The sequence below is a fragment of the Bidens hawaiensis genome, unplaced genomic scaffold, assembly GCF_021521415.1.
Source record: "Bidens hawaiensis isolate Kalapana, Puna unplaced genomic scaffold, B.hawaiensis_p1.1 tig00005481_1, whole genome shotgun sequence".
Classification (NCBI taxonomy): domain Eukaryota; kingdom Viridiplantae; phylum Streptophyta; class Magnoliopsida; order Asterales; family Asteraceae; genus Bidens; species Bidens hawaiensis.
In genome coordinates this window covers 235,366-260,922 of record NW_027491350.1, presented here as the reverse complement: position 1 = coordinate 260,922, position 25,557 = coordinate 235,366, and the positions used below count along the sequence as shown (strand labels likewise).

General features: G+C 34.7%; 3 protein-coding genes and 1 pseudogene across 4 annotated transcripts; 2 read left to right on the top strand and 2 right to left on the bottom strand.

Annotated features, from left to right (window-relative positions):
- Positions 1-1,984: 1,984 nt before the first annotated feature.
- Positions 1,985-2,688, bottom strand: LOC143629850 (uncharacterized). Its single transcript, XM_077099008.1, has 2 exons — positions 2,568-2,688; positions 1,985-2,469 (listed from the first exon to the last, which is right to left on the bottom strand). Exons 1-2 carry the CDS (start codon positions 2,674-2,676, stop codon positions 1,985-1,987), a joined length of 594 nt encoding a protein of 197 aa, XP_076955123.1. The 5' UTR covers positions 2,677-2,688.
- Positions 2,689-8,072: 5,384 nt separating this feature from the next.
- Positions 8,073-11,839, top strand: LOC143629849 (protein HIGH CHLOROPHYLL FLUORESCENCE PHENOTYPE 173, chloroplastic-like; annotated as a pseudogene). Its single transcript, XR_013153038.1, has 14 exons — positions 8,073-8,178; positions 8,272-8,537; positions 8,629-8,841; positions 9,087-9,291; positions 9,360-9,435; positions 9,508-9,643; positions 9,730-9,834; positions 9,972-10,052; positions 10,725-10,814; positions 10,882-10,947; positions 11,057-11,113; positions 11,193-11,270; positions 11,347-11,394; positions 11,565-11,839. The product of XR_013153038.1 is annotated as a protein HIGH CHLOROPHYLL FLUORESCENCE PHENOTYPE 173, chloroplastic-like (transcript).
- A 441-nt stretch (positions 11,840-12,280) lies between these two features.
- Positions 12,281-14,958, bottom strand: LOC143629876 (putative calcium-binding protein At1g02270). Its single transcript, XM_077099025.1, has 9 exons — positions 14,887-14,958; positions 14,640-14,797; positions 14,456-14,557; positions 14,031-14,359; positions 13,811-13,888; positions 13,624-13,732; positions 13,418-13,543; positions 12,826-12,936; positions 12,281-12,693 (listed from the first exon to the last, which is right to left on the bottom strand). The coding sequence occupies exons 1-9, from the start codon at positions 14,954-14,956 to the stop codon at positions 12,355-12,357; spliced, it is 1,422 nt and encodes a 473-aa protein (XP_076955140.1). The 5' UTR covers positions 14,957-14,958; the 3' UTR covers positions 12,281-12,354.
- A 3,121-nt stretch (positions 14,959-18,079) lies between these two features.
- On the top strand, positions 18,080-25,557 carry LOC143629900 (protein PARALOG OF AIPP2-like). The gene is made up of 10 exons (XM_077099046.1): positions 18,080-18,196; positions 18,279-18,388; positions 19,169-19,254; positions 19,368-19,642; positions 20,260-20,700; positions 22,222-23,311; positions 23,398-23,628; positions 23,988-24,112; positions 24,196-24,359; positions 25,203-25,557. Exons 1-10 carry the CDS (start codon positions 18,118-18,120, stop codon positions 25,533-25,535), a joined length of 2,934 nt encoding a protein of 977 aa, XP_076955161.1. The 5' UTR covers positions 18,080-18,117; the 3' UTR covers positions 25,536-25,557.

Below are 25,557 nucleotides of genomic sequence, written 5' to 3'. Positions count from 1 at the left end.
AAAAAACCTAATTGGACTCAAACTAGAAAACCAAATGAAAAACTCAAACTTTAAATCTTTATCAAGATTAAACCTTCAGAATCCGATCATAACACAGGTATTGGTTCACCCGTTTCAAATAGGGATAAGCATTTTCGGTACGGACACCGATTGGTACCGGTACCAAATTCGGTACCGATTTGGTGCCGTCGGTACCGAATCGGTACCAAGTTTTGAGTTTTCGGTATTGATACGGTACCGATATTTCCCAAATTTTTCACAAAATATTGGTACCGGACCGGACCGATACCAGTACCGAAATGTTCATTTTGGTACCGGTACCAACTATTTCCTAATTTCGAGACCGGTACCGGTACCGGTATCGAATTTCTCACGTCTGAAACTATAAAGCTACTTTAGCCAAGTCACGTCTAGTAATGTTATGATGTCTAGTAATGTTATGATGATTCCAAGATCTATCAATCAATTCCAAGATCTATCAATCAATGTAATTTTTAAAACATCGAATTTTAACATTTTTCATAAAAAGAATATCAATTTTAAAACATCGAATTTTTAACATTCATAAAAAGGATATCAGCTATGAAAAGGATATCGGCACAACTTATTGTCTGCTTAGCTTCTATTTTGATGAATTTGTTTTTGAAATGGTGTGAATTAGGAAAAAACTTAGGTTAACGGGGAAGTAAAAAAAAAGGATTTTGGTATATCCGCTATTGAGAATAGCGGATTAGGAGCAAAAGTTTGTAGGATCCGCTGCTGTCAACGACGGATTACGAATAGATTCCGTTCACACTTAATTCACTATTGACAAAGCGGATTATATTATACACATTTCTAACCCAGTTAACAAACCCCACTAACCAAACTAACCTAACTATATCAATGACGGGTTAGAAAGAAAAACTTTTTTATAAAAAACCTAATCCGCTTTTGAGAATGGTGGATTAAGAAATAATTTTTTTTAAACAAAACCTAAACTGCTCTTGCAAATGGCGGATTAGGAGTTACGAATTAATGGCAGCAGCTAGTGTTTGCTATGGTCATCGTCGTCTTCTTCTTCTTCATAAACAGCTCACACGGGTCAATTGGCAATAGGCATGTGAAACCTTTACACTTTTCAGCCTTGCATGTGAATAGATAAGGGAATCCAAGGCGTTACAACAATGGCCTTGCATGCAGCTTTACAGCCTTGCATATGGCAGCTAATAGACACCATCATCATTCAATATTTACAGCTTTACAATACAATAATGGATGCAGTACAACACATCTCTCACTTGTCCTCAGCCATTTGATATAGTTAGATTGGTTGTTTAGTAGGGTTAGTTTAGTTAGTAGGGTTTGTTAACTGAGTTAACTAGGTTAGGAACGTGTATAATGTAATCCGCTATTGTCAATAACGGATTAAGTGTGAACGGAATCTATTCGTAATCCGTCGTTGACGGCAGCGGATCCTACAAACTTTGCTGTCAATAACGGATTAAGTGTGAACGGAATCTATTCGTAATCCGTCGTTGACGGCAGCGGATCCTACAAACTTTGCTCCTAATCCGCTATTCTCGGATACACCAAAATCCTTTTTTTTTCTCTTGACCTCCCCACCTAATTTTTTTCCTAATTCACACCATTTCAAAAAAAAAATTCCTATTTTGATATAAACATTGATTTTTACATATAAATATTGATATTTACATTTATATCAAAGCGCGACTATAATAAGGTGTTAATAGAAAAACTAATCTAACAAACAGCAGCAATAACAACTCTAGATTACATAAACTAACAAAGGCTCAACACATTGCAGGTCCCAGCGATTCATGATCACAAAGATACACAAATAGTAGATGAGTTAATACTGGGCTGCATAATGCATACACACTGGAAAAGCTACTTATACTAATTAGTTACTAACTAATAATTATACAACATATATTCACGCACACACGTAGGAAGACATGTAAACAAACAACACATCCAGAGTTCAAACCCAAACGCCTCTGTAAAGAGCATCCGTGGAAGCCGTCTCCCCGAAAGTGTTAACAAGGTCGGAGCAAGAAGCGTCTTCTTCAATCTCCAACCCAAGCTCCTGGTGTATATCATCAGATGCCGATATCAGCAAGAACTCGCACCCTTCATAGTTTAGAAAGTCGGGCGGATCCGCAGCATGGTATCGCAGCTTCCCAAACTGCCCTTGGAGGTGCGCGGGAAATATCGCCTTCTTCTTTTTCCCTCGGCCTTGGTTCTGGTTAGGATTCTTGATTTGGATGAGGAACGAACCCTCCCTTTCCACGTTTAGCTCCTCCTGCGGTTGGTTATCCTCTCCTTCGGCTGGGAGTTCTAGCTTGTAAATGAGATGGGTGTGCATCTTGCTTCCGGTGTGGTGTTTAAGTATTCGGTAGACGCCTTCTCCTAAAGCCCTTGCTGGCGGGTTCACTCTGTGCCCCCTAGTCTTTGTATCATATTCCGCTACACAATTAATTATATTAATTACTCAAGATCATAGACGGTTAATAGTTAAAACTAAATCCATAATATTAATTATTTAAAAAGTAATTATCATGAACCTCCTTTAAGAGCATCCTTAACATCTTGAATCTTGGTGGTTACCAGCTCCACCAACCCCCAATATGGTCTGCTTCTCTTGGCTGGATCAGGGAGGCTTTTCTTTCCCATGACAATCAGCCTCACCACCGCATCATTTTTCTCATCTGTTTTTTCCTCTTCTTCCTAACAAATAAATAAATATATAATATTATTATTGATGATTTCGACTAGCTAGTGACATAAACTACAACGTACCTCATGTACATCCTGATCCTTGTGAGTGGAATTAGTGTAGGGCTTTAAGATGATGTACATTCTCTGGACATCATCGGAGCTATGTGCTTCGTCCTTGCCTACTTTAGGCCTGTAAAAGAAATATATGTCCCCTCTTTCCTGCATATATACATACATACATACATGCATGCATCATGCAAGTGAGTTGATACATATATTTATTTAATACAAAAGCCTCTTTCCTTACCTGAATCTCGACATCCGGTGTATCTCCTTCACCTTGTCCCATTTCGATCGATCTACTTCTGCTTCTTTCTCTTATCTTAATTAAGGCGGTGATTATCCGAACGTACAGCAATCTTCAGTTATTTAAATGCTTTAATATCTGACGACACGTATCTGTTCCTATTCCTAGCTACCACCACGTGTCCTTCTAGCTTCTTTGTCACCAGTTTACGAAGCTAATTTATCATCAAATGTATGTATGTATTATATTTCAAATGTTCTAATCTTAAAATGCTATTTAGCAACTTTGGTGTTCAAAATACCCGAACCTGATTAACCTGACACGACTCGAACCCTAATAAGCTTACTAGGGTCGGGTTAAACATGGTCAAAAAATATTAATCGGGTTATTCGGGTCAACGATTGTTAATAGAGTCGGGTTTCGGGTTCGTTTTTGGAAAAAAATCGGGTTTCGGGTTAACCCGAATAACCCGATTAGTGGTGTTTGTTTGTGTTCATTTAAGTATGCTCATTTGAGTTTGTTTATGTTTGTTTGTGTTCATTTACGCATGTACATATATGTTCATTTACGTTCTTTTATGTTCTTGAACTGTTCATTTAGATTTAAATGAATGAATATAAACGAACACGAACATGTTCATTTTTTAAACGAACGAACATGAACACAAATATTTGTTCAATTAAGTGTTCGTGTTCGTTTAAAGTTAAATGAACAAAGACAAACATGCCCTTGTACGTGATCGTTTGTAAGGGTGTTCACAGTCCGGTTTTAACGGTTTTTAGGACAAACCGTGAGCCAAACCGTTAATAAATAACAGAAACTGAACCGCTAAGATAGGAAACCGAACCAAACTGAACCGTTACTAACCGTTTGGTTTCACGGTTTGGGTATATATAAAAAACGTACGAAACAAATTATATTAGTTACAAAAATTCCTTTATTGTATACTATCGTGCTACAAGATCTGCTCAAGTTTTGAGATGTTGTGTAAGGTAAACATGTGCAAGGTTCTTAAAAGTTAACAATAATCAACTAGATCTACTGATAATAGATATGCAACAAATCAGCTTCATCTTAATCTGAAATGAAATAACAAATAGAATTGAAAATTTTAATATCATAAACACACCTCATTATAGTAGCACAGTTTAAGCAAATTTATAGTTATAGCTAAGTTTTACTTTTATTAAGCCTAACCCAAAATATAAATAATTAACTCCATGTAGTATAATAAATATATATTTAAATTAAAAAAGTAAAGTATATTCATCTTATGGCCTGGTCCGGTTATACGGTTTGGAAATTTTAAAACTGTAAACCAAACGTTCTTTGCGATTTGAAATTTTTGAAACCAACCGACCGAAAGTTAATAAGAAAGCCTGACCATTAAACTAAACAAATGATCGGTTTGACCAGTTTCAAACCGAAGTATCGAACCATGAACTCTCTAATCATTTGGTTCGTCTACAGTCCTATATGCAATAATAAGATAAATATTGTAGTCCAGTGGTTACAACACAAAAATCAACTTAAAAATATATAGCAACCCGATTAACCTGACTAACCCGACCCGAATAACCCGATTAACCCGGACCTGACAAACCCGAACCTTAATAGGGTCAGGTCGTGAGTTAGATTATTTTTTTTCAAAACCCGACTAACCCAACCCGATCGAGTTGACCCGATTAACACCCCTATTCGTGAACCATCCTCGAATATTATATTGTTGGTCCATGATGTCACGTGTTTTGACTTTTCTAACCTTTTCTTTTAATTTCAGTTTTTCTCTAATAATTTAACTGATATATATTTGGTTTATTGGAGTTTAATAATCCCTATTGACTGGTATATTGGCCGATAATAATCTATATTTATTTTATCGTCGTTGGCAGTTCAAATGGTCCCCCGTTAAAAATGACTTAACGACGTTATACTTTTTTCCGAATTTCAAAGTAATGTTTTGGGGCTTTTGATCGGAAGAAGAATACGAGTCGATTGATTTAAAACTTCGTTCGAAACGATGCTCCAAAACGACGAAACAGTGCTTCAATTCGGGTGTTTGAACTTACAATTAACAAAATCAAGTCGTGTGGAGCATCGTTTCGAACGAAGTTTTACATCAATCGGCCCGTATCCTATTCCCGATCAAAAGCCCTAAAACATGAGTTTGAAATTCGGAAAAAAACATAACACCATTAAGTCATTTTTAACGGTGGACCATTGGGGACCAAATTTTTTAAATTTGGGACTGCCAGTGACGATAAAATGAATAGAGATTATTATTGGACAATACCAGTTAATATGGATTAATAAAATCCAATAAACTTATATGTTTTTAACCCATTTAATTTTCACTTAATTTATGTTTGTAAGCCTCAATAAAGAAAACTTATCCCTACGTTACTCTTTTTTTTTTAAATCTTTTTCATTTGCTATGACGAGTTCTAGTTTCATAACAATCTGAACTGATGCCGAACAAATTTTACCACATCAATAAACTAAATATATTTCGATACCCTTTCAGCCAAATAATTAACAATGGACTGAACCACGACACAGAAAAAGACGAGCACAATTCGGATTCGGATTACTTGTTTGAGTCTATGTTTAATGATTAATTATGTTTATATTTAATTGATTATGAAATTTTTCTATTAGTTTATGTGATATTTATTGTAGTTTAGAAAAATATTATAAGTTCTTTCACATTTGTTGGTTTAATCAAACTAGTAATTAACTAAATAATAAACAAATTAAACAAATTTATAATAAATTAGTACTAAGACCCTTGTGTAACGATTGGTGCATAAAATCATGTCAAATAGCACCCATGCTACATCATCACCAAGGACCACCAACAACAAGAAAAGCTCGTATAAAAAAAAGAAATAAAAAGTAAAAAAATAAACCTAAATGAAAAGTATACGTAAAAATGTTAAACCATGCACACGAAACGTAACTACGCATAACATTAAAAACAAAAACTAAGTTGATCTAGAACTCGCGTGTTGCGACGGGGGCATTAAACGGGAAAAAACTATGCGTAAAAATGTTGAACCATACACGTATGTTCCAACATGTTAACAAAACGAAAAATTTGTAATTGATGAAAAATATGAGACCAAAGTTAAAGGTGAAAACTGTTAAGTAGGATTATAAAAAAATGTAAAGGTGTTAAAAGATTAAAGGTAAAAGAAAGAAAAAAATTAAAAATAGGTACAGCACACTAAAGCCTAAGATACAAATAATAACGCATACAATTAAAAATCAATATAGATAATTATATTCCATAAACAGAAATAAAATTAATTGCTATAGCTCCCATCATCACTCACTACCATTATTCTTTATTTTATTATATATATACATTAAAAATCAAAAACTCATTCACATAATCTACTATTCATTAAATTTACATATTTTTTTTATATAGTGTACTTACCTTTACTATATGACTAAGCCTGTAAAACAGTGACTCATTTGCCAACTTTCTATTGGTTAATTACTTTAATAATTATGAGCTCCTCACCTTTATTGGTCCGGTGTTTTTATTTTGTTTTGTTTGATTCGGTACCGTAACAAACATAATGAAAACTAACTGAATGCCAACTTTGTTTTTGTTTTTGTTTCGATGCCGTAAAAAGCATGAGGGACCGGACTCGCGTAGACTCACAACATTTTGTTTTAATTTTAGTACTGTAACGAACGTAACGAAAACTGACTGAATGTCAGTTTTGTTTTTTAGTTTCGATATCATAACAGACGTAAGGGAAATTGACCGAATTTGCATAGACCCAACGCCTCAACGCTAACCGAGACCGACCGAATTCGCGTCGACTTACCGTCTCAATGCGCGGAACCAACAACGTTTTGGATTTACCATTGTCAAATTTTACCGACCAGTTCCGACGCAACACGCCGGGAAAATACTAGTTTCTTATAGTTTTCTGCCTAACAAACATCTAATATAATCTATCTAACTATACTATTGAAGCAACACAAGTTGTCCACATGGCATTTAACTAGACACTCCACATAGGATGTCAAGCAGATGCCATGTCACTATTTCCTATCATATTATGACCCATGACTCGTTTTTCTATTATAACGTAAGGCTTTATAAAATTTTGAAAAATGTATTATTGTGTGATACGTGTTTCAAACACAAGACCTCATGTTTCAAATCAAATGTGTTTACCAACTCTTCTAAAAGAGTAATTGTGTTTGATTTCTTGACTTAACATATATAAATGTGATTTTTTTTCAAGTATAAAACCAAAATTATATGTAATTGTTAACATTGTCATAATTCACAATATGACATCGTCTTCTCATATCTCTTTAACACAACTATTTAAGATTGTTCATCGCTTCTCTCTTTATTTTAAAATATAATATATTTTTATTTATTTTCTTTTACAACAAAACCTTAGGCTTTGTAAATTTAGTTTTTAAATATGTGACAACATTTTGTTATAAGTATCATTTTATACACACAGTATTTAATATAATAATATCGGTATGAATGTTTTATTTGAAATAAATAAAACATCAAGATTTGGTTTTCAACTTAAAATTATAATGCATAATATATCAAAAACTTAATATAAAAAGTCATAAATAAAAATTATTATATGAAACAATTGAATTTACGTATTACATATAATAATTTTATTATATTTTTCACCCGTATGAAACACGAACTCTATCCTAGTTATAAACTATTTTATTTTAATCAATCATCCTCGTCATAATGAGATGGTAATTATATACTAGTATTTCATATATATTTTCTTCTCATTCCATTACATCCTCCATCTAGTCTCGATATAATTTTGGGTATTCATAAAGGATAATATGCATTTATATTTATATTTATATTTATATTTTCTGATAAGAAGGCCAATTGCTGAGGTGTAAAGAGGTGAGTTGTGAACATGAGTATCTCTACGTGGCAAATCACTCTACCAACGGCTTTTCAAACCTTCATCTCCTTTATTATCATGTGGCTGTAATCCCGTCGTACAGTTCACAGCTGAGACAAATGACATCATCGGCACTGACCCCTACAACCACCGCCGGATTCGGCCATAGCAAACTTTGCCCCCAGTCCCCAACCAAAATTCCCACCGATTTCAATCGCTGCTGGAGTACTACTGCCAATCATCATCATCCTCGCAGACGCTTAGTGTTAGCCTCCACCACCGCCACCTCCTCCAGAGGATAGCCTGATGATTCCTCAGTCTCCGTCATGAGTGGACGTCAACCCGGTCGGATTAGGAAGACGGTCCAGGCAGATATTCGACGAGGCCTGGCGCAAGTATTGGGACAGATCTCTAGGACCACCCGCTCCGATGACGAGACCAGTCTTCTTATTCAGGAGGGTGGCCCTATGTGTGAATTCGCCATCCCCGGGGCTCAGAACACCACGGTTCTTGTTGTCGGGGCTACCAGCCGTGTCGGTCGCATTGTTGTCCGGAAGCTTATGCTTAGGGGATATTCGGTTAAAGTAACTTATTCTTATTAATTTGGATGTGTTTTGTAATTCAATTTGTAGATAAAGATAATTATAATTATGTTATGTTTTGGTTGTGAATTAGGCTTTAGTGAGGAATGCTGATCAAGAAGTTTTGGACATGCTGCCGACTTCAGTTAAGATTGTGATTGGGGATGTTGGAGATCCTGTGAGTCTTAGAGTTGCGGTTGAAGGTTGCAACAAGATTATCTATTGTGCCACGGCTCGCTCCTCTATAACTGTGGATCTTAACAGAGTTGATTATCAGGGTGTATATAACCTCAGCAAAGCCTTTCAGGTTATTCCTTCATTTATCATTATTATTATTATCACCTTTGATTGCCAAATGTTAGTGAGATAATAATACATTCATCCACTTTATTAAGGCAAATAGAATTCTAAATGTAGGTCATAATTATACTGTATTTATTTGCACAAGATCCATGCTTCAAAAACTGATCCAGTCCACTGAGTTTCAATAGTTGTTTACTTTTCGAGTTTACTGGTATGAACCATCACTCACTGTTTTGTTGTTTGGTTCAGGACTACAACAACAAGCTAGCGCAGTTGCGAGCTGGAAAAAGCAGCAAAAGCAAGCTTTTACTTGCAAAGTTTAAGTCTGCAGAGTCTTTGAATGGGTGGGACATCCGCAAAGGAACTTATTTCCAGGATACGGTTACAGCTAAATATGATGGAGGAATGGATGCTAAATTTGAGTTTACTGAGAGCGGAGAAGCAGTTTTTTCAGGTAAGGTCAGCTTTTCTAGAATGAACGTAACAAATGTTAAGCCTTGTAACACTTTGCTATGTAAATAGGTTACATTTTTACACGAGGAGGATATGTTGAAATGTCAACTAAGCTATCACTTCCTCTTGGTAGCACGTTGGACAGGTACTCGTCAGATAGCAGAAATATTGACTTTTTTGTATCTGTTGTTAAGTCTTACTAGTCTCCCAACTTCAGGTATGAAGGTCTCGTACTGTCTGTAGGTGGAAATGGAAGGTCGTATGTTTTAATTCTTGAATCCGGTTCTTCAGAAGACACAGGCCAGAGTAATCTCTACTTTGCTAGATTTAGCACAAAAGTTGGGTTTTGCAGGGTGAGAGGTCTTGTCCTAGATGCCTGATTGATATTTTATGTTCCATTTATATCTTCCTTTACGTTTTCTCATATTTGTCTTGCTAGGTAAGAATACCATTTTCATCGTTTCGGCCAGTGAATCCTGCGGATCCACCATTGGATCCATTCCTTGTACACACCTTGACCATACGCTTTGAACCTAGAAGACAGGTAGGTTTGTTTTCCATACTCATAAAAGGCACGGTTTTCCTTTTTGTAATTGTTCATTCGATCATATGCATTTCAAATTAAACCAGCATTATGCCACGTTATGACTTGTGATGGTTGAGTTATATTCACTTTGTCAGAGACCTGCTGAAGGACCTGCAGGAGTGAATCAAGACTTGAGAAGCTTTAAAATGATACTGGAATATATAAAAGCATTGCTGGTAAGTATATATAAAGTTTTTGCATGTTATTTCTCTACAAGAGTTGGTACTTTCCTTTTCTATTATATCCAAGTATATCATTTTATCGTTTGGTTATTGGTGATTTAATTGGTGGGGTGGTTTCAAAGTTATCGCGGTCTTACATCATAACCTACTTTCTTCAACTATTCACAAATCTAGGCGAGGCCGGTGCCTTTGGCAAGTAATTATTAGACAAGTCTGGTGCAACTTATTAGAAACAATTCTGTAGCTTTGAGTGGAAATACATTTGTGATAAAGCTCTATATCAGTAGATTCAAACCAAGTCCTACTGGATTTGTAGGGTGATAACAAACATGCATAAATATTTGAGCTCTACTCACTTGATACATTATACTCCAAATATTCTCCAAAAAAAAAAAAAAACTCTCCTAATGTGTCGTTTAAGTTGCTTTATGCTATTACATTAAATCATAAAACATCTTGCTAATAGTTACACACATAAAGAGATCGGTACTGCAGCTTCATATAAAATTTAGTTTTATCCCGCATTTGTACTTCAAAATTTATTTTTTCTTGGTTTATCTGCTATCTTGCACATTACTCCTAAAGGGTTTCCTTTATAATTACAAAACATGGATAGGTTAGCATCGGTTTTATAGTCTTGAATATGAATTACAACTGGTTTTGCAGACTGGACAAGAAACAGACTTCATCTTGGTCTCATGTACAGGTTCGGGAATTGAAACTGGCAGAAGGGAACAGGTTTTGAAAGCCAAAAAGGTCTGTTGTTTCTTGTCATATATTTAATGTTATATTGTGGTGCAACTAATATATCTGTTGTTTATAGGCCGGAGAGGATTCTCTGAGAAGATCGGGCCTTGGGTACACAGTAATTCGCCCTGGTCCATTAATGGTGAGCCATCACATCGGGTTTATGTTGTTGCTTGTCACTTCATATAGTGTTTTGATGTTAACAAAAAGGCATTAGTCCTGCTTAATCGCCTGGTTTGCTTGTCACATAGGAAGAACCAGGGGGACAACGAGCTCTCATATTTGACCAAGGAAACAGGATAACTCAGGTGATTGTTTATTTATAAACAGTTAGTTCATTATTATTAAAGACATGCTGTCCAAGCTTAGCATCAAGGCTATTTGTAGGGGATAAGCTGTGCTGACGTGGCCGATATCTGTGTAAAGGCATTGCATGACCCAACTGCAAGGAACAAGAGCTTCGATGTGAGTAACATGATTATTACTTACTCTAATCATGATTGGCTTTGTTGGAATTGAGCAATGATCATGTTATGGACAGGTGTGCTATGAATATGTCGCTGAGCCGGGGAAGGAGTTGTATGAGCTGGTAATGTTTTCTTCAAGGTCCTATTTAAGTATAACCATTCAAGGATAGGGAATTACTTAAAACATTTAAACATATCAAGTTGCATCAACTTTTTTTTTCTCTGTTCACATTTACTAACACTGGCTGTTTCATGTCACTGTTCACATTGTTTCATGTGTTTCCCCTTGTAGGTGGCACATCTACCCGACAAAGCAAATAACTACCTTACGCCAGCATTATCAGCTTTGGAAAAGAATACGTGAATCATCTCATAAACGTGTTCTTTGCTGCTATATCTTGCTCGACCAAGGATGATGTACATGGAATTACATACCTCTTTGACTATTTGTAGAACTCATATAGAGTGATCTTTGATGTCAGTGTTATATATTGTTTCACCCGGGATGATGTAAATTGTATAGCTCTTTCACAACTTGTAAAGAATGAACTTTGAACATGAAAGAAACATAGACGTTACAACACCCTTGTGGTTCATAATAAGTTAAAACAAACATCTTGGTTTTGTAGAAAGTAGAACCATCTTTGGTTCTCTCAAGTTCTTGATTCTCCTTTATCATACCTCTGATTGTGGCTTTCTGATTACCAACAATATGTGGTGTCGCATGTATCAACTATATTTTGTTTGGGTCGATAAGGGGTAAAATTGGGACGAGCTTCAGAAAGTCGTAATACCAATCAAATAGAGAAACGTTTACATATATCTGATCAAAAACTTGTTCTTATAATTGGTCACGGATAACTAATTTATTTTATAGCCGTATGCATGGTCGTATCATTCATCTTTTCAAACGTTTGTTATACATATTTCTTTCTATATGAAATACATCAGAATCCTGTAGATCCCGTTTTCTTCAAGTTTCCCGGTATACCCACACCATCAAAGATGATCTCACTTAAGCATTCTCATGCCGATAGCGGTCAACGCATCATTTGAGTCCGTTTCTTAAAAAAATGCCAAAACTACGAAGAATTCAACCGAGAGCTTGTCATTCTAGTAGGTGAAAACATGACCGTGAGACTAGCATGATCCGATAAAGAATAATCTTCTGGCCAACATCCGGTTTCGGTTTCTGTTGGAAATAATACTGCATTTTTCACATCCAATCCCATCGTTACACGCTTATCGTCATCTTCTTGATCGTGGCTCGGGTCTTCAATTTGGTAACTCCACATTGGATTCCATATCCGTTGTTGAAATTCTTTGTAGTCAAGAACACCATTTCCATCAATGTCTGCTTGGAACCACTGGTCATCTGTCTCATCCTCACTAAGCCCATACACTTGACCTATAAGATTAAGCTGCAGCATGCATTTGAACCAAAACAAAATCAAATTCATGCATTTGAATTAAATTAATTTATTCCCAAATTCAATATTGTGTATCATCTTATATATTTTGACATGATACAAAATTACAAAGCATTTTGATACCTGGCGTAATGCTTCACAAAATCCGTTGTAAGTAATATGATCACCATTGCCCACTGCCTTGAAAAATGCATATGCATCTTCTTCGGTTAGTGAGGCCCGACTTAGCTGATACTGAAAATACAAAAAATGTTCTGCAATTTCATTATTTCAAATCAATTGGGACCTTCACTTCTACATAGTTTAAATGCAAATCCAAGCACCCCCTAAGTCCCAACTCAATCGACACATGCTTCTTCTGCTAGGGGTGGCGACTCCAATTCCTAACAGGACACGAATAAAATAATCTGGTTTTTCGGGTTGTAATATCTAACTCCTTTAAAAAAAAGTCATACATGTTTTAACACATGCTTGCAACCTATTTAAGTATTTGACCAATTTATTAGATAAATGTGTTATAAACTTGATTAAGCCTGTTTGACTTGTGAGATAAATGGGCTGTAAACGGGTCATGTTTGGGTTAAGTGTGTGGAGGTCAGGGTAGATTTCTTTGACATGAATAAACATACGAGTCGTGTTCATGTTCAACCAAACACGATTGCCTCTTGCTAGCATAAAAGAAAAAACAATTACATATTAAGGTTCAGCTTCATACCCTGAACAACCCAAAGACTGCATCACTCCAACTCGATTTTAGTAATTTTCGATATTTATTTGGATTAAGAAACCAAATAAAATCCACACCACATATGTTTCCACGATGATTTCTATGGCTAACCCACTGCATACATACAGACAAACAAATTAGAACCATTAAAATTAACAAGACACGTCTTGTATAAAAGTATAAAACATACTAACCTTATGTGCATCTGCATCCGTATATTGATGAGCCGTATCATATGATGATTCAAATCCCTGAGATCTCAAGAACTTATAAACATGACCTCGCTTGCTCCCGTTCCAGTCACTGAAAATATGGCCAAATATTAACAACAAATATGCTTCAACTTAGAAGATTAACAAAACAAATAATATTCATGTCTACCCGCAAAGAATAATTGGCAACGGGTCAAGATTGTTTTCTTTTTGATAGGCATCAACCGACTGCAAGATTTTGTACACCAATATAAAAAAAAGGCCCATTTAGATACTTCTAATGGCATCTTGAAAAGTTATCCATGAGAGCATTAAAGAATAAACTTTTAGTAGTTTGTATTTTAGCGTAAAAACTCATTTAAGTTAATATTTTGATTAGCTTAATTACCTGTCTCAGTCTTTCCAAAGAGAGGCTTGAATCATGCGGAAATAACAAATGAGTGTTAACTATAAGCATTTCGCGACAAACATTATTCTTGGATCGGCATTGTGCAAAGGACGCAATTACTTCAACATGCAAAAGCTGAGCAACCCGGTCTGCAAAATCATTAAACAGGAACTCTCTATGGTCGATAACACGAAAGTAGTCTTTATGGACAGCAGTTAGCAAGCCGTCCCCGCGATTATTGGTTCGTGGAAGCTTGAAACTAACATAACCGGCATCCCCAAGCTTCGTGGCATACATATCCACAAGTTCTTCATTATCAACCCAAAATTCCTGATACAAATTAACAAACATTCAAACCAAATTTTGAACTTTTAATTTAACTTAGACACAAAGCTTGGAATAAGATATATGATTATAAGTTATAACCTGAAGACAGATAATCAACGAGCGTTCACGCAACAAGTACAGGATCTTTTCGTTTCTGGTGAGCCAATGCGCCCGAACAGCGCTTTCTCTGCAAGCCCGACCCTATATTCTTCCAAAGCACGTCTCAAAACACAAGCCAACAACGAAACATGAACATGGATATGGGTTTCAGTTTTAGTTTTACCTCGTATGTAATGCGCTTGTAAATGGGAGCAAGAATATTGAAAGTTGTACAAGAGAAAGAAGTTATGTTTGCAACGGAGGAATGATTAATATTATTATTATTATGATTATTACTACCAACTCTTTTGTTCATTCCTCTATTGTTCCTGCCCATGATTCCTAATGCGATAAATAACTCATTCATGATAATATGGGAATGAGAAAAGAATTGATATGAAAGGTGGGTTGTGTTGTGTTGTGTTGGTTACCTTGTATATATAGATACATGATGCAGATGACTAATGAATGCAGAAACAGAATCAAATTATGTGAGGGCATCCTGGGTTTATTATTATACCATCATGGAAGCCAAAAGAAGAAGATCAACATCTGAGGACTATATAATTCTTTTTACGGGATGTGCGGTGCTTATGCCGTATACATCGCTATCTATTCAAATACAAATACAAGTGCAAATAAAATGAGTGGTTCATTCTCTAAGCTAATGTTATTCGTTTTAAAGAGACAGGAATAATACCCATGACACTACAGTTTCTTGATAATTGAGGCCATATAAATTCCCATCATTTTCTTTTAAATATAAATATAATAATAATTATTATTATTATTATTATGGTTTTCCGATTTATTTGGTTCGACTATTTTACTAGTTTACTTCTTAACAAGAATTTTGTTGTATCAGTCAGTTTGTTCGTGAACCATTCATTAGATTTTTATTAGGGGGTGGTTTGACTAGTTTGACGCTAACTTTGTTAGATTTTATGTTTAATATTTTACAACATTTGAGTACATCCATTTACACATAAGTAGCTAGGCATGTAAACGAAATGAATGTTTAGTGAACCATTCGTGAGTCGTTTGATGGGAGAGATAGTGTTACGTGAAATGTAACGCCCTACTTCTTGGATGTGATACACGGTGTTTAATTATTAAGATGGATAAACAAGATGTTTGAGAGTGGAGCTATGCAATAAGACACCTCACAACGATTGTTGAAAGTCATGAGGTCAAAAGTGTCATTATTGCAAAGTTAGCTTTGAGAAATAAGCGAATATTTATGAAGTTAGTTATGTTTCTCAGTTATGTTAAAGGGTGTTATGGTTATAGCACTACTTATGCAAAAAGAGAATTAAAAGGCTCAAAAGGTTATATAAAGTTGACATGCCAAATCTACCAAGACTGTAAAAGTGTATAGTACAAGGGTTATGCTTGTCATTTATGAAAAGATGGCCATATGGACCATATTGTTTGGAATATGATCCTTATTGCAAGTTATCAACACTTTACGTATATCAGCAAACCAACCGCTTGTTTCCTCCCATGGTTTTGGCATTAGAGACCACATTGTCTTAAGGTTTCTTGTAGTGTTAAAAGCTCTCTTAGTTTATTTTAGTGTGGTGTGTAGGAGTATAGCGGGAAAACTCTGTAGTAAGAGTTCACTCTAATATATACTCTCGATGTATCGAGATTCTTTGAGTGTGAGTATAGGTGCGGTGATGACACGTTAGGAGACTGTTAAAGTCGCACTTATGAAAAAGGGTGGTGGAGAAGGTAAAACTTGTAACCTACGCCTTATAGGTTATGAGTACTTAGAATCAAGTTATGTGTGAACTTGGGTGAGCACTAAGTGTTTGGCCGCGCTAGACAATCTAGTGATCGGCAATGGCATTTAGTAAATGCTAAGTAGTGCCAATAGTAATTAGGTTGTATATGGGCATGCAAAAAAGTACTATGTGAGCGTTGTGTCAGTGTAGACTGTGCACAAACATACAGAGAGGCACAGTTATGCTAGCAACCGTTTACATATTGTGCATAGTAAGTAGAATACATAGCGATGAGCCAAACCAGAGTTGTTGTGAACCTGAACATTAGGGCGTAATCACCATGAAGAATTGAAGATATCTTGTTATACCTCGAGAGGGGAGCCGTGAACATCGAGTGGTGGCATCGGTGTTTAGCAATGGAATACTTATCAGGACCGTAGTTAGGAAAAAATTATCAGAGTATAAAAACACTATGATTCTTATTTTATAAGCCGGGAATAAAACCAATATTTATACAAACATAAGTTTTATAGGGATAAACCCTAATTTACAAAACATATTTTTTTATTCCGGTGACAAGCCACTTATTTTAGCTGAAGGCCCGCGCGCATCATTCATGTGTCTTTAACAAGTCACCTGAAACATTTTAAAAATATTTGATCAGCAGAAAATACCAGAGAGTACATTCAGACACATTTTTACAGTTATAACATTAAGATGTTTTCACACTTGCTTGCTTACAAATTATCGAAAGGTACCTGTCACTCGACCGTATCTGTGACTATGGTCATATTACTTATTGGCTAACACTTGTCCAATAAGTAACATGTAATAGCCCATTATGCAAGCCTTGTATACAAAACCTCACAATACCGGTAGTGATAATCCCGTAAGTCTACAGAGACTTAATCACTATAATGTAATTAAAACATTTTGAAGTATTTGGACTATCTGTCATACGTTTAATAGGTTTAAAATCATGAAAGCATTGGAAACTAGTCGCCTCGCGCGAACGTGATCCGTACAAAAACCCGAATGTCTCACCTTGCATTTTACATAAATAATTTATTTACTACTAATTACCAAATGATTCTCCCAAAAATCTGAATTTAATTTAAATAAATAGTGATTAAATTGAGCAAGAAAGCAAGGTACCTGAAACTGCCCTAGAATTAGATTTATCCCTTTCACACATTTCTTCTTCTTCTTCTTCTTCTTCTTCTTTTGTCTTTCAAGCTTCTAACTCATTGATAATATCTCCATACCCAACCATCTTATTAACCATGATGTATGCGGCGCAATCGGTTTCCTGAATCATCCTTCATCTGTCATTGATTACGTACGTATAAATGTCAATCGATTACCTAAGGTGTTTAATTTTATATATATCTACTTATTATTACTTTTAGGGTTTATTAATATTCATTTGTTGACTTCCTTTGACCTTTTTACTTAATCCTATTCACTTCAATTCAATTGGTTGCAACTTACTTAGTTAGTTAGTTAGTTATAAACAGACAAACCAATTCTATTTTGCTTTTACTGATTTATGTTGTTGCATGAAATCATGCTTTGCCTTTGATTCATTGTTTATGCTTCTCTTGTATTTAAGTTACACATACAATTGCTATATAATTTCGCCTCATCAACTGCATTACTGTACTGCAATATGCTTTTTAATTTCGATGCATTACCTATTTAGTGTTAGGCCCTGAAAATTTACAACATGACGCCTGTTTTTATCGCGTAAAGTGATTGCTGATTGTTGATGCATGTTTAGGTATTTTCAAGTTGATAAGAGGCTGCTCTGTATTTAGCCTGTTTGCATGTTAAGCAAGATCCGATGGAAAAAGTTGATGATAGCAAACTAGTGAAATAAGCGACTTTGAGAGTGCAAGTTCAAGTTGTAATGCTTTCTCTGAAAGTAAAGGTAATATGAAGGGTGGTCGTATAAGCAAGTCAAATGATGGACAAAATATGTCTGCGGATGATTGTGAGTTAAGAAACATTGAAGGTACATCACACCACGTGTTTGTTTTTTCGATATAACTTAGGTATAGTTGAATATTGAACTTAATTGATTCTTGTACATGCAGAAAAATCTTCACATAGTTCAGATGAATATGAAAATAGTAAGGAACCAGAAATGTCTTTGCAAAGTCAGCATACAGATGGCATTGATGAATCAGATGATGTGGAGCATGATGTGAGTATCAATTCAACTTTCTTTTTTTATTTTTTATTTTTGTGTAAAGGATTAGTTTCATGTATACCCTTACAAACTAAAAATAGCATATATATTAAACTTTAGTAAATTTTCACTTAATGATCATTCTACCCCTTTTCATTATATCTGTTTAAACCCTGCTTTTTATATTTGGATTTTGATCGATATCGACGCTAGCAAGCAAAACGAACCGTCATCTCTCCTATTTTGTTCTCTTGACGGCAAATAATCGAACAATCGAATCTGTATGTTCAAATCAGATAACTGAACCAAGTATGGTTGCATGATAGTCGAACGATAAGCAATCTAATATTTTGAGAAACTATCGTGTATGGGTTAAAAAAGTTTAAGCTAAAAATGGGAAAATAAAAAAAATTGAGCTTAAGGGGGTGTTTGGGATTCCTTATTTTACCTCCTTATAACTTTTCATTAAGTTAATAAGTTACACAAGTCTAACTTATGGAACTTTTCCTCTCACAATATAAGCAATCCCAAACACCTTATTACTTTTCAAAAAGTTAAGTTATAAGTTGGTGAAATAAGCAATCCCAAACACCACTAAAGTTAAGAAATTTAAAGTTTTTGAAAAATAAGGGTAAAGTGGTCATTTCATAAATTGTTTTTAATGAATTGGGTATGTATGATATTTTAACTACTCTGTAAGGGCATATAATGAAAATAAGGGTAAAATGGTCATTTCTTAAATTCGAAGTTTGTGTAAAATGTTTAAACTTTTGCTAAATTATTTAATGTTGACAGGTTAAAGTGTGCGATACGTGTGGAGATGCAGGGCGGGAATATTTACTTGCTACATGTTCTAGGTGTATTGATGGTGCACAACACATGTAAGGATACATTATCATATCACTTGCCGGTGTACCAATAATAAAGATGCTATTTTTTTAATTTTTTTTGGTAACCAACTGAATTTCTGTTTACTTTTAATAAATGCTGCCAGTTATTGCATGAAAAAACCGGTAGATCAAGTTCCTAAAGGCAATTGGTTATGTGAAGAATGCAAGTTAGAAGATGTTAAAAACACAAACCGAGTATCTGGAAAAAGACGTGCTGAAGAATTAGCGTCTTATTCATCATTCAAAAAACAGGCTCTTGATGTTGACCGTGGAAAAGTCAAACCCATCAATCAGGTTTCCTCTGATTCTTGTTTTGGTGACGAGTCTGCCGAAGGGTCATGTTCTCCTGCTACACGCCCACAGTTGCAATCTTTGCGAGGTATGTAACCAATTTTAGGATATTTTTGGGTGGTTGGAACCTTGGTTTTAAAATGCTATGCGCTGATGAAATCACATCAGGTGGAGCGATGCACTGCGATTCCATGATGCGTGCGATGCGGTTTGATGCATGCATTTTCTAGCTGAAAGTGAGCTTTTGCATAGGTTATTTGTACCTTATGCATAGACTACTTGTACACATACAGTTAAAGTTTATTATGGTTATACATAAAACTTCTTTGGTGGTACTATAGTTTTTTAATTTATTCATTTTAATCTCTTATTTGTTAGTGTTAAATACGCATCGGCTTTTTGGATCAAAACGCATCGCACGCTTTTAAACCAAGGTTGGAATAAGTGAGACTGATTTTAGGGTTTGTTTTGTATACATGTTTTAATTCGGTTATTGAATTTTATACTCTTTTTAGTTATTATACAAGCTAAACATAATAAAGCTCATAAAATATTGAATACAAATTTATAGTTTTTACTTTGTTTTATAAAACAAAGAAGTAACTTGAATCAAACTTTCAATTATTTCAGAAAAGTTATGTTTTTGAAAATTACGTGAATTAACCAAGATCTAAATTGTATATGGTTTTCTTTTATTAATTTTAGGTGTGTTTTCAAAGTCAAGTTCATTCAGTTTCTCCAATGGTCGGTCCAAAACTAAATTAGTAGATGAAATTGTACTTCAAAGGCAGAAATCAACAAGAGAACACACTTTTCATGATACTACAACAGTCAAAGAGATTTCAAAACCTATGTCATTTAGATCTACAAACTCGGGCTCATTTGGGCCAAGTGGTTCTAAAGTTAAAATGTTATCTCCAAAGTCGCCTCATCTTCAGGATCTTAGAAGTCCCAAAAGCAACAAAGAAAGGACTTTTAAAAAGACTAATTCAGTTAAGTTATTATCGTCTCGTGGTGAAACTAATTCAATTTCTTCTGGTTCTAATGCTGAAGTAAAACCGGTAAAGGGTGACGGTAAAATTATTTCAGGATTAAAGTCAACCAATCGTTTGGTTAGTCTAAGTGCAGAAGCCGCTGTTTCTTTAGGTATGTTCTTCAGATATCTGTTTATTGGGATTCGAATATTTTTTGGCCTTAACTGAACTGAACTGATCTGAATTAGAAATGTGTCTAATCGAACCGAATTCAACCGATTAAACTGAATTATTTGGTTCGGTTATCCGATTCAACCCGCTATTATTCGGTTTATTCGATTGAATTCGGTTTGCTTAATCGCTTATCAGAATAAGCAAGATTTGTGGAACCGATAACCAAATTTACATTCGGATACGGTTAGAAATCGAACCAAAATCTGATTTCCCAATTTGGTTTGGTTATTTCCGGTTATGGATAAGGTTTGGGGTTTTCTCGGTTTTCTATTTTTTTGCACACCACTACTGGTTCGACTACATATTTTAATCGTTAGTTAGTTACTTAAAATACACAATTAAATAACAAATTTAATCATATTTGAAAGAAATTATATTAAAATTTAGTTACCAATATGATAAGGTTTATCTCTGTTTTGATCCTAAAGTTATTGTATCTTGTCAGTTGTCACTATTATTTGATATCCACTTATTATTGTGTTTAGAGATATTCATTTCTGCTTATGGTAAAGTTTATTTTAAACTTACTTTGTAAATGTTAGTATTCAAAATTCAAATATAAATGTGCAGGGACTAATGGATCATGCACTTTACAAACACAACTGTTTATTAGCAATCGATAACTTAAAACCATAAAAGTTAATATGGGCGTGCATCGGTTGGTTGGGGCTCAAACCGAACCAAAAACTGAAATTTCGGTTTTTGAGTTTTTTAATCTTTTCAGCTTCGGTTTTTGGCTTGGGTTCGGATCGGTTTTGGTTTTTTCAGTTTTGCCACTTGGGCTTGTAATTGTTGGGCCAATAAAAAAGTTAGCCCAAAATAATGAATTTGGTCCGATATCTTTTTGTTAATTAGTAATTAAGTAATTGCTGCATTGAGGCTAAACTAATTGGGTTACAATATTTATTATTTTTTTTTAAACTACTTAAATTTTAAAATAAAATATTAAAATTTACATGTTCAGTTCGTTTTTTTTTGTTTTAATTACATAAAAGAAACCGAAACCGAGCCAAAAGTTCGGTATTTTCTCTTTGTTTTTTTTTTCAGTTTCGGATCGGTTTTTTCGGGTTCATGACTTCATGCACACCCCTTTAAATTAATAATCTTATGTAATCGTATCTGGACCTGACACTAAAGAGCTGAGCTTCAACCAGTTCGTAGTTTCAGGCCTAAACAGGCAAAATAATGTAGATTGAAAGATTTATCAGAGTTCCAAATTTGGAAAGGCACAATTACCCTCGCATGACTGAGGCATGTGACATGACGTCACTTTTTCAATAAGACTAGTAACAAGTGGGACTAAACGTGCAACCCTCTCAAAAAAGTTTGGACTAAGTTTTGAATTTTTAAAATCTGGGGACTAAACTTACAATATGGTCAAACCACAAGGACCATTCGTGCAATTTTCTCCAATAGTTATTTGTTACAGTTCACATATTTTGTTGATCTTCTGTTTCAGGTCAATCTAACAAGCAGCTGCCATCATCCCCAACTAGGGTTTCTAGTGTCAGTTCTGTTGACCAAAAGTCGGTCGACATTTCATCAAAAGTGGCAATATCTAAAGAATCAATAAATCTTGCTGATGGAATCACAACAGGTAATAATGTATCGGGCTTGAAAACTTCAAAAGATGTGAAAAATAGAGAGAACAAGTTAAAAGATGCAATTGAAGCGGCTTTACTCAAAAAGCCCGGAATTTATAGGAAAAATAAAGTTCCTGACCAACCTGCTGCTGATGAATCGACCATGAATAATGAGCAGTTGCCATCATCCCCAACTAGGGCTTCTTCTAGTGTCAATTATGTTGACCAAAAGTTGGTTGATGTTTCATCTAAAGTGCCAATATCTAAAGAATCAACAAATCTTGCCAATGGAATCACAACGGATAATAATGTATCGGGTTTGAAAACTTCAAAAGATGTGAAAAACAGAGATAACAAGTTAAAAGATGCAATTGAAGCAGCTTTACTCAAAAAGCCTGGAATTTATAGGAAAAATAAAGTTGCTGACCAACCTGCTGCTGATGAATTGACCATGAATAATGAGCAGCTGCCATCTTCCCCAACTAGGGTTTCTTCTAGTGTCAATTTTGTTGACCAAAAGTCAGTTGACATTTCATCAAAAGTGTCAATATCTAAAGAATCAACAAATCTTGCCGATGGAATCACAACGGGTAATAATGTATCGGGTTTGAAAACTTCAAAAGATGTGAAAAACGGAGATAACAAGTTAAAAGATGCAATTGAAGCAGCTTTACTCAAAAAGCCCGGAATTTATAGGAAAAATGAAGTTCCTGACCAATCTGTTGCTGATGAATCGACCATCAATAATAATAACAATGAACCACATCTTAGAAACACAGGGACTTTGACTTCTGCTGACACGTCATCAAGTGATTGGCATCCAAAACAGTCAAATGGTAACAGTTCTGAGCAATCCATAATCATCCTCCCTTCTGAAGTGAAGCCTTTGACAGCTGGACATGATGATGTGGCGTTATCTTCTTATTTAAAGCATACGCCTATTCCCGATCATGAGTGTATCTGGCAGTATGGTTTCTTCTTCTCAATTCTTTTAAAGTTTTTCTTTTTTGAATTCTTTTGTGCTTATGATTTTGATTTGTTGTATAATGTAGAGGAAGTTTTGAGATTAACAGAAGCGGTAAGACAGCTGAATTTTGGGACGGGCTACAAGCCCATTTGTCAAGTTGTGCATCGCCTAGAATCTATGAGACTGTGAACAAACTTCCTCATAAAATTCTGTTAAACGGAGTGTCACGCGTTAGTGCCTGGCCCACACAATTTGAGAATAATGGTGTAAAAGAGAACAATATTGGAATCTATTTTTTTGCTAAAGACATTGAGAGGTAACAAATTTCTTTATTCTCTTATATTATCATATAAATCTATCAATTTAGTTATGAAAGTGTTGATCCAGATTTTGTGTCATCTTTAACGAGTAAAAAAATAGCTTAAATGTATATGGGCTGCAAAAATATAGGCTATTTTAAAAATAGAATGCCAATGTTACCCATAATGCATTTAAGATATCACTGAATTCTACTAGTTGTAACTTATTCATTGGTAAACATTGGGCACTAGTTTTGGGTTAACTAACATAGTCATACGATTATTTATATTTTTTAAAAAGAAAAGATTACAAAAAAGTGTTTCGAGGCCCATTTTGACTCTTATTTTTTTAATTTTGTTTTATGTTTTTACACAGCTATGAGAAAAGCTACCAAGTTTTATTGGAAGATATGATGAGGGGTGATTTGGCTCTTATTGGAAGTATTAATGGGGTTGAACTTTTGATATTCCCGTCTAATCGGCTTCCTGAAAAATCCAACCGTAAGAAGAAACTACACCTCTTTATGATAAACACATATGCATATACATACATGTGACTCACTTTTGTCGTTCTTTATTTATAGGCTGGAATATGTTGTTCTTTCTATGGGGTGTGTTTAGAGGAAAGAAAACGAATTTATCGCGCCAAATTCCTAATGATCAGCAAAAAAATTGTTTTGTTTCCTCCATCTCAACTGATAAAATATCATTGGCGGAGAATGGGGGCCCATTTGGAGCAGTTGAAAAGGTAATTATTCTTTTTGTGAACATGTGGATAAAGTATTTAATTTGAATACAACAAAACTAGAATTGAGGTCAAATCAACTAAAGTGTATTTTCAATGCATGCATTCACACTAAAAGAAACGCAAGCACAAAAGTACCATTTTTAATGTGTGCATAATACCTTTAAAATTGTACTTTACAATTCTTGCTTGTATAAAATTGAATTTTTTGGAGGGTGATTTAGGCCACCCGACCAGACCCTACAAAATACTGACCCGTCGGACTTGCCTATTTTGCCTATTATATAATTATGCAATTTTTTGGACAGGCCAAATGGGTATAAAGTAAAAAATAGCTTAAAGTCATTCAACTTTCATTAAATGTTCCGATCTTGTATATTTTTTTATAAATTTAAAAATGTTTAAAATTGAGGCAAATGATCATGTATGAATCTTGATTGCTATTTGATGATTTTATTTTTATTTTTTTAAACTTGGCTTAGATTGAACAATTATGAAAATTGGTTATTATTTAGTGATTTTTTTTTTCATTCACCAATCACTATTACCTCTTATTTCAAGTTAATTTGAACGGAGATTCATATATGTTCCGTTTGGCTCACTTAATTTTAAAATAAGTTATACATGGTTGCAACAATTAGGGACTGATACATAGAATCTAATGTTTTGTTATTAATATTGCTGTTTTTATGTGTTAAAACATGGGTAGTTAATGATTATTGATTAATCATCTTGTTTTGACATCTTAAGGTTTGTTCACTTATAACAGGAAAACATGTTTTTTTAAGGTGACTTCTATTTTAAGATTTAACGCATTGAAGGAAACTGTTTTTTCTTTCTCTACAGGATAAACATGTTGACTTGGAGTCAAAGGTCAACTCCAATATGCAAAACTCTTCACATGAAAAGGGAGTTGATAGCATATCAAGACCAATTGATAATGTGAATGTAGTTCCAGTTAACGGCAAAGAGATAATCTCAGAAAGAGAGCCCATAAAGCGTCCATTTATTGACCTTGATGTTAATGCTACAAGTCAAACCGACACTTGGCATGATGCAAGTGGTCAACAAGAGGGTAACTTTAGCAAGAAGAAAAAGAGTGATAATGGTGAAAGACCCTACGAAAAACCGGTGTTTCCTTTGGATTTAAACGAGGATATCTCGTGTGCGGTTGGATAAATGGATAATTAGTAATGACAAA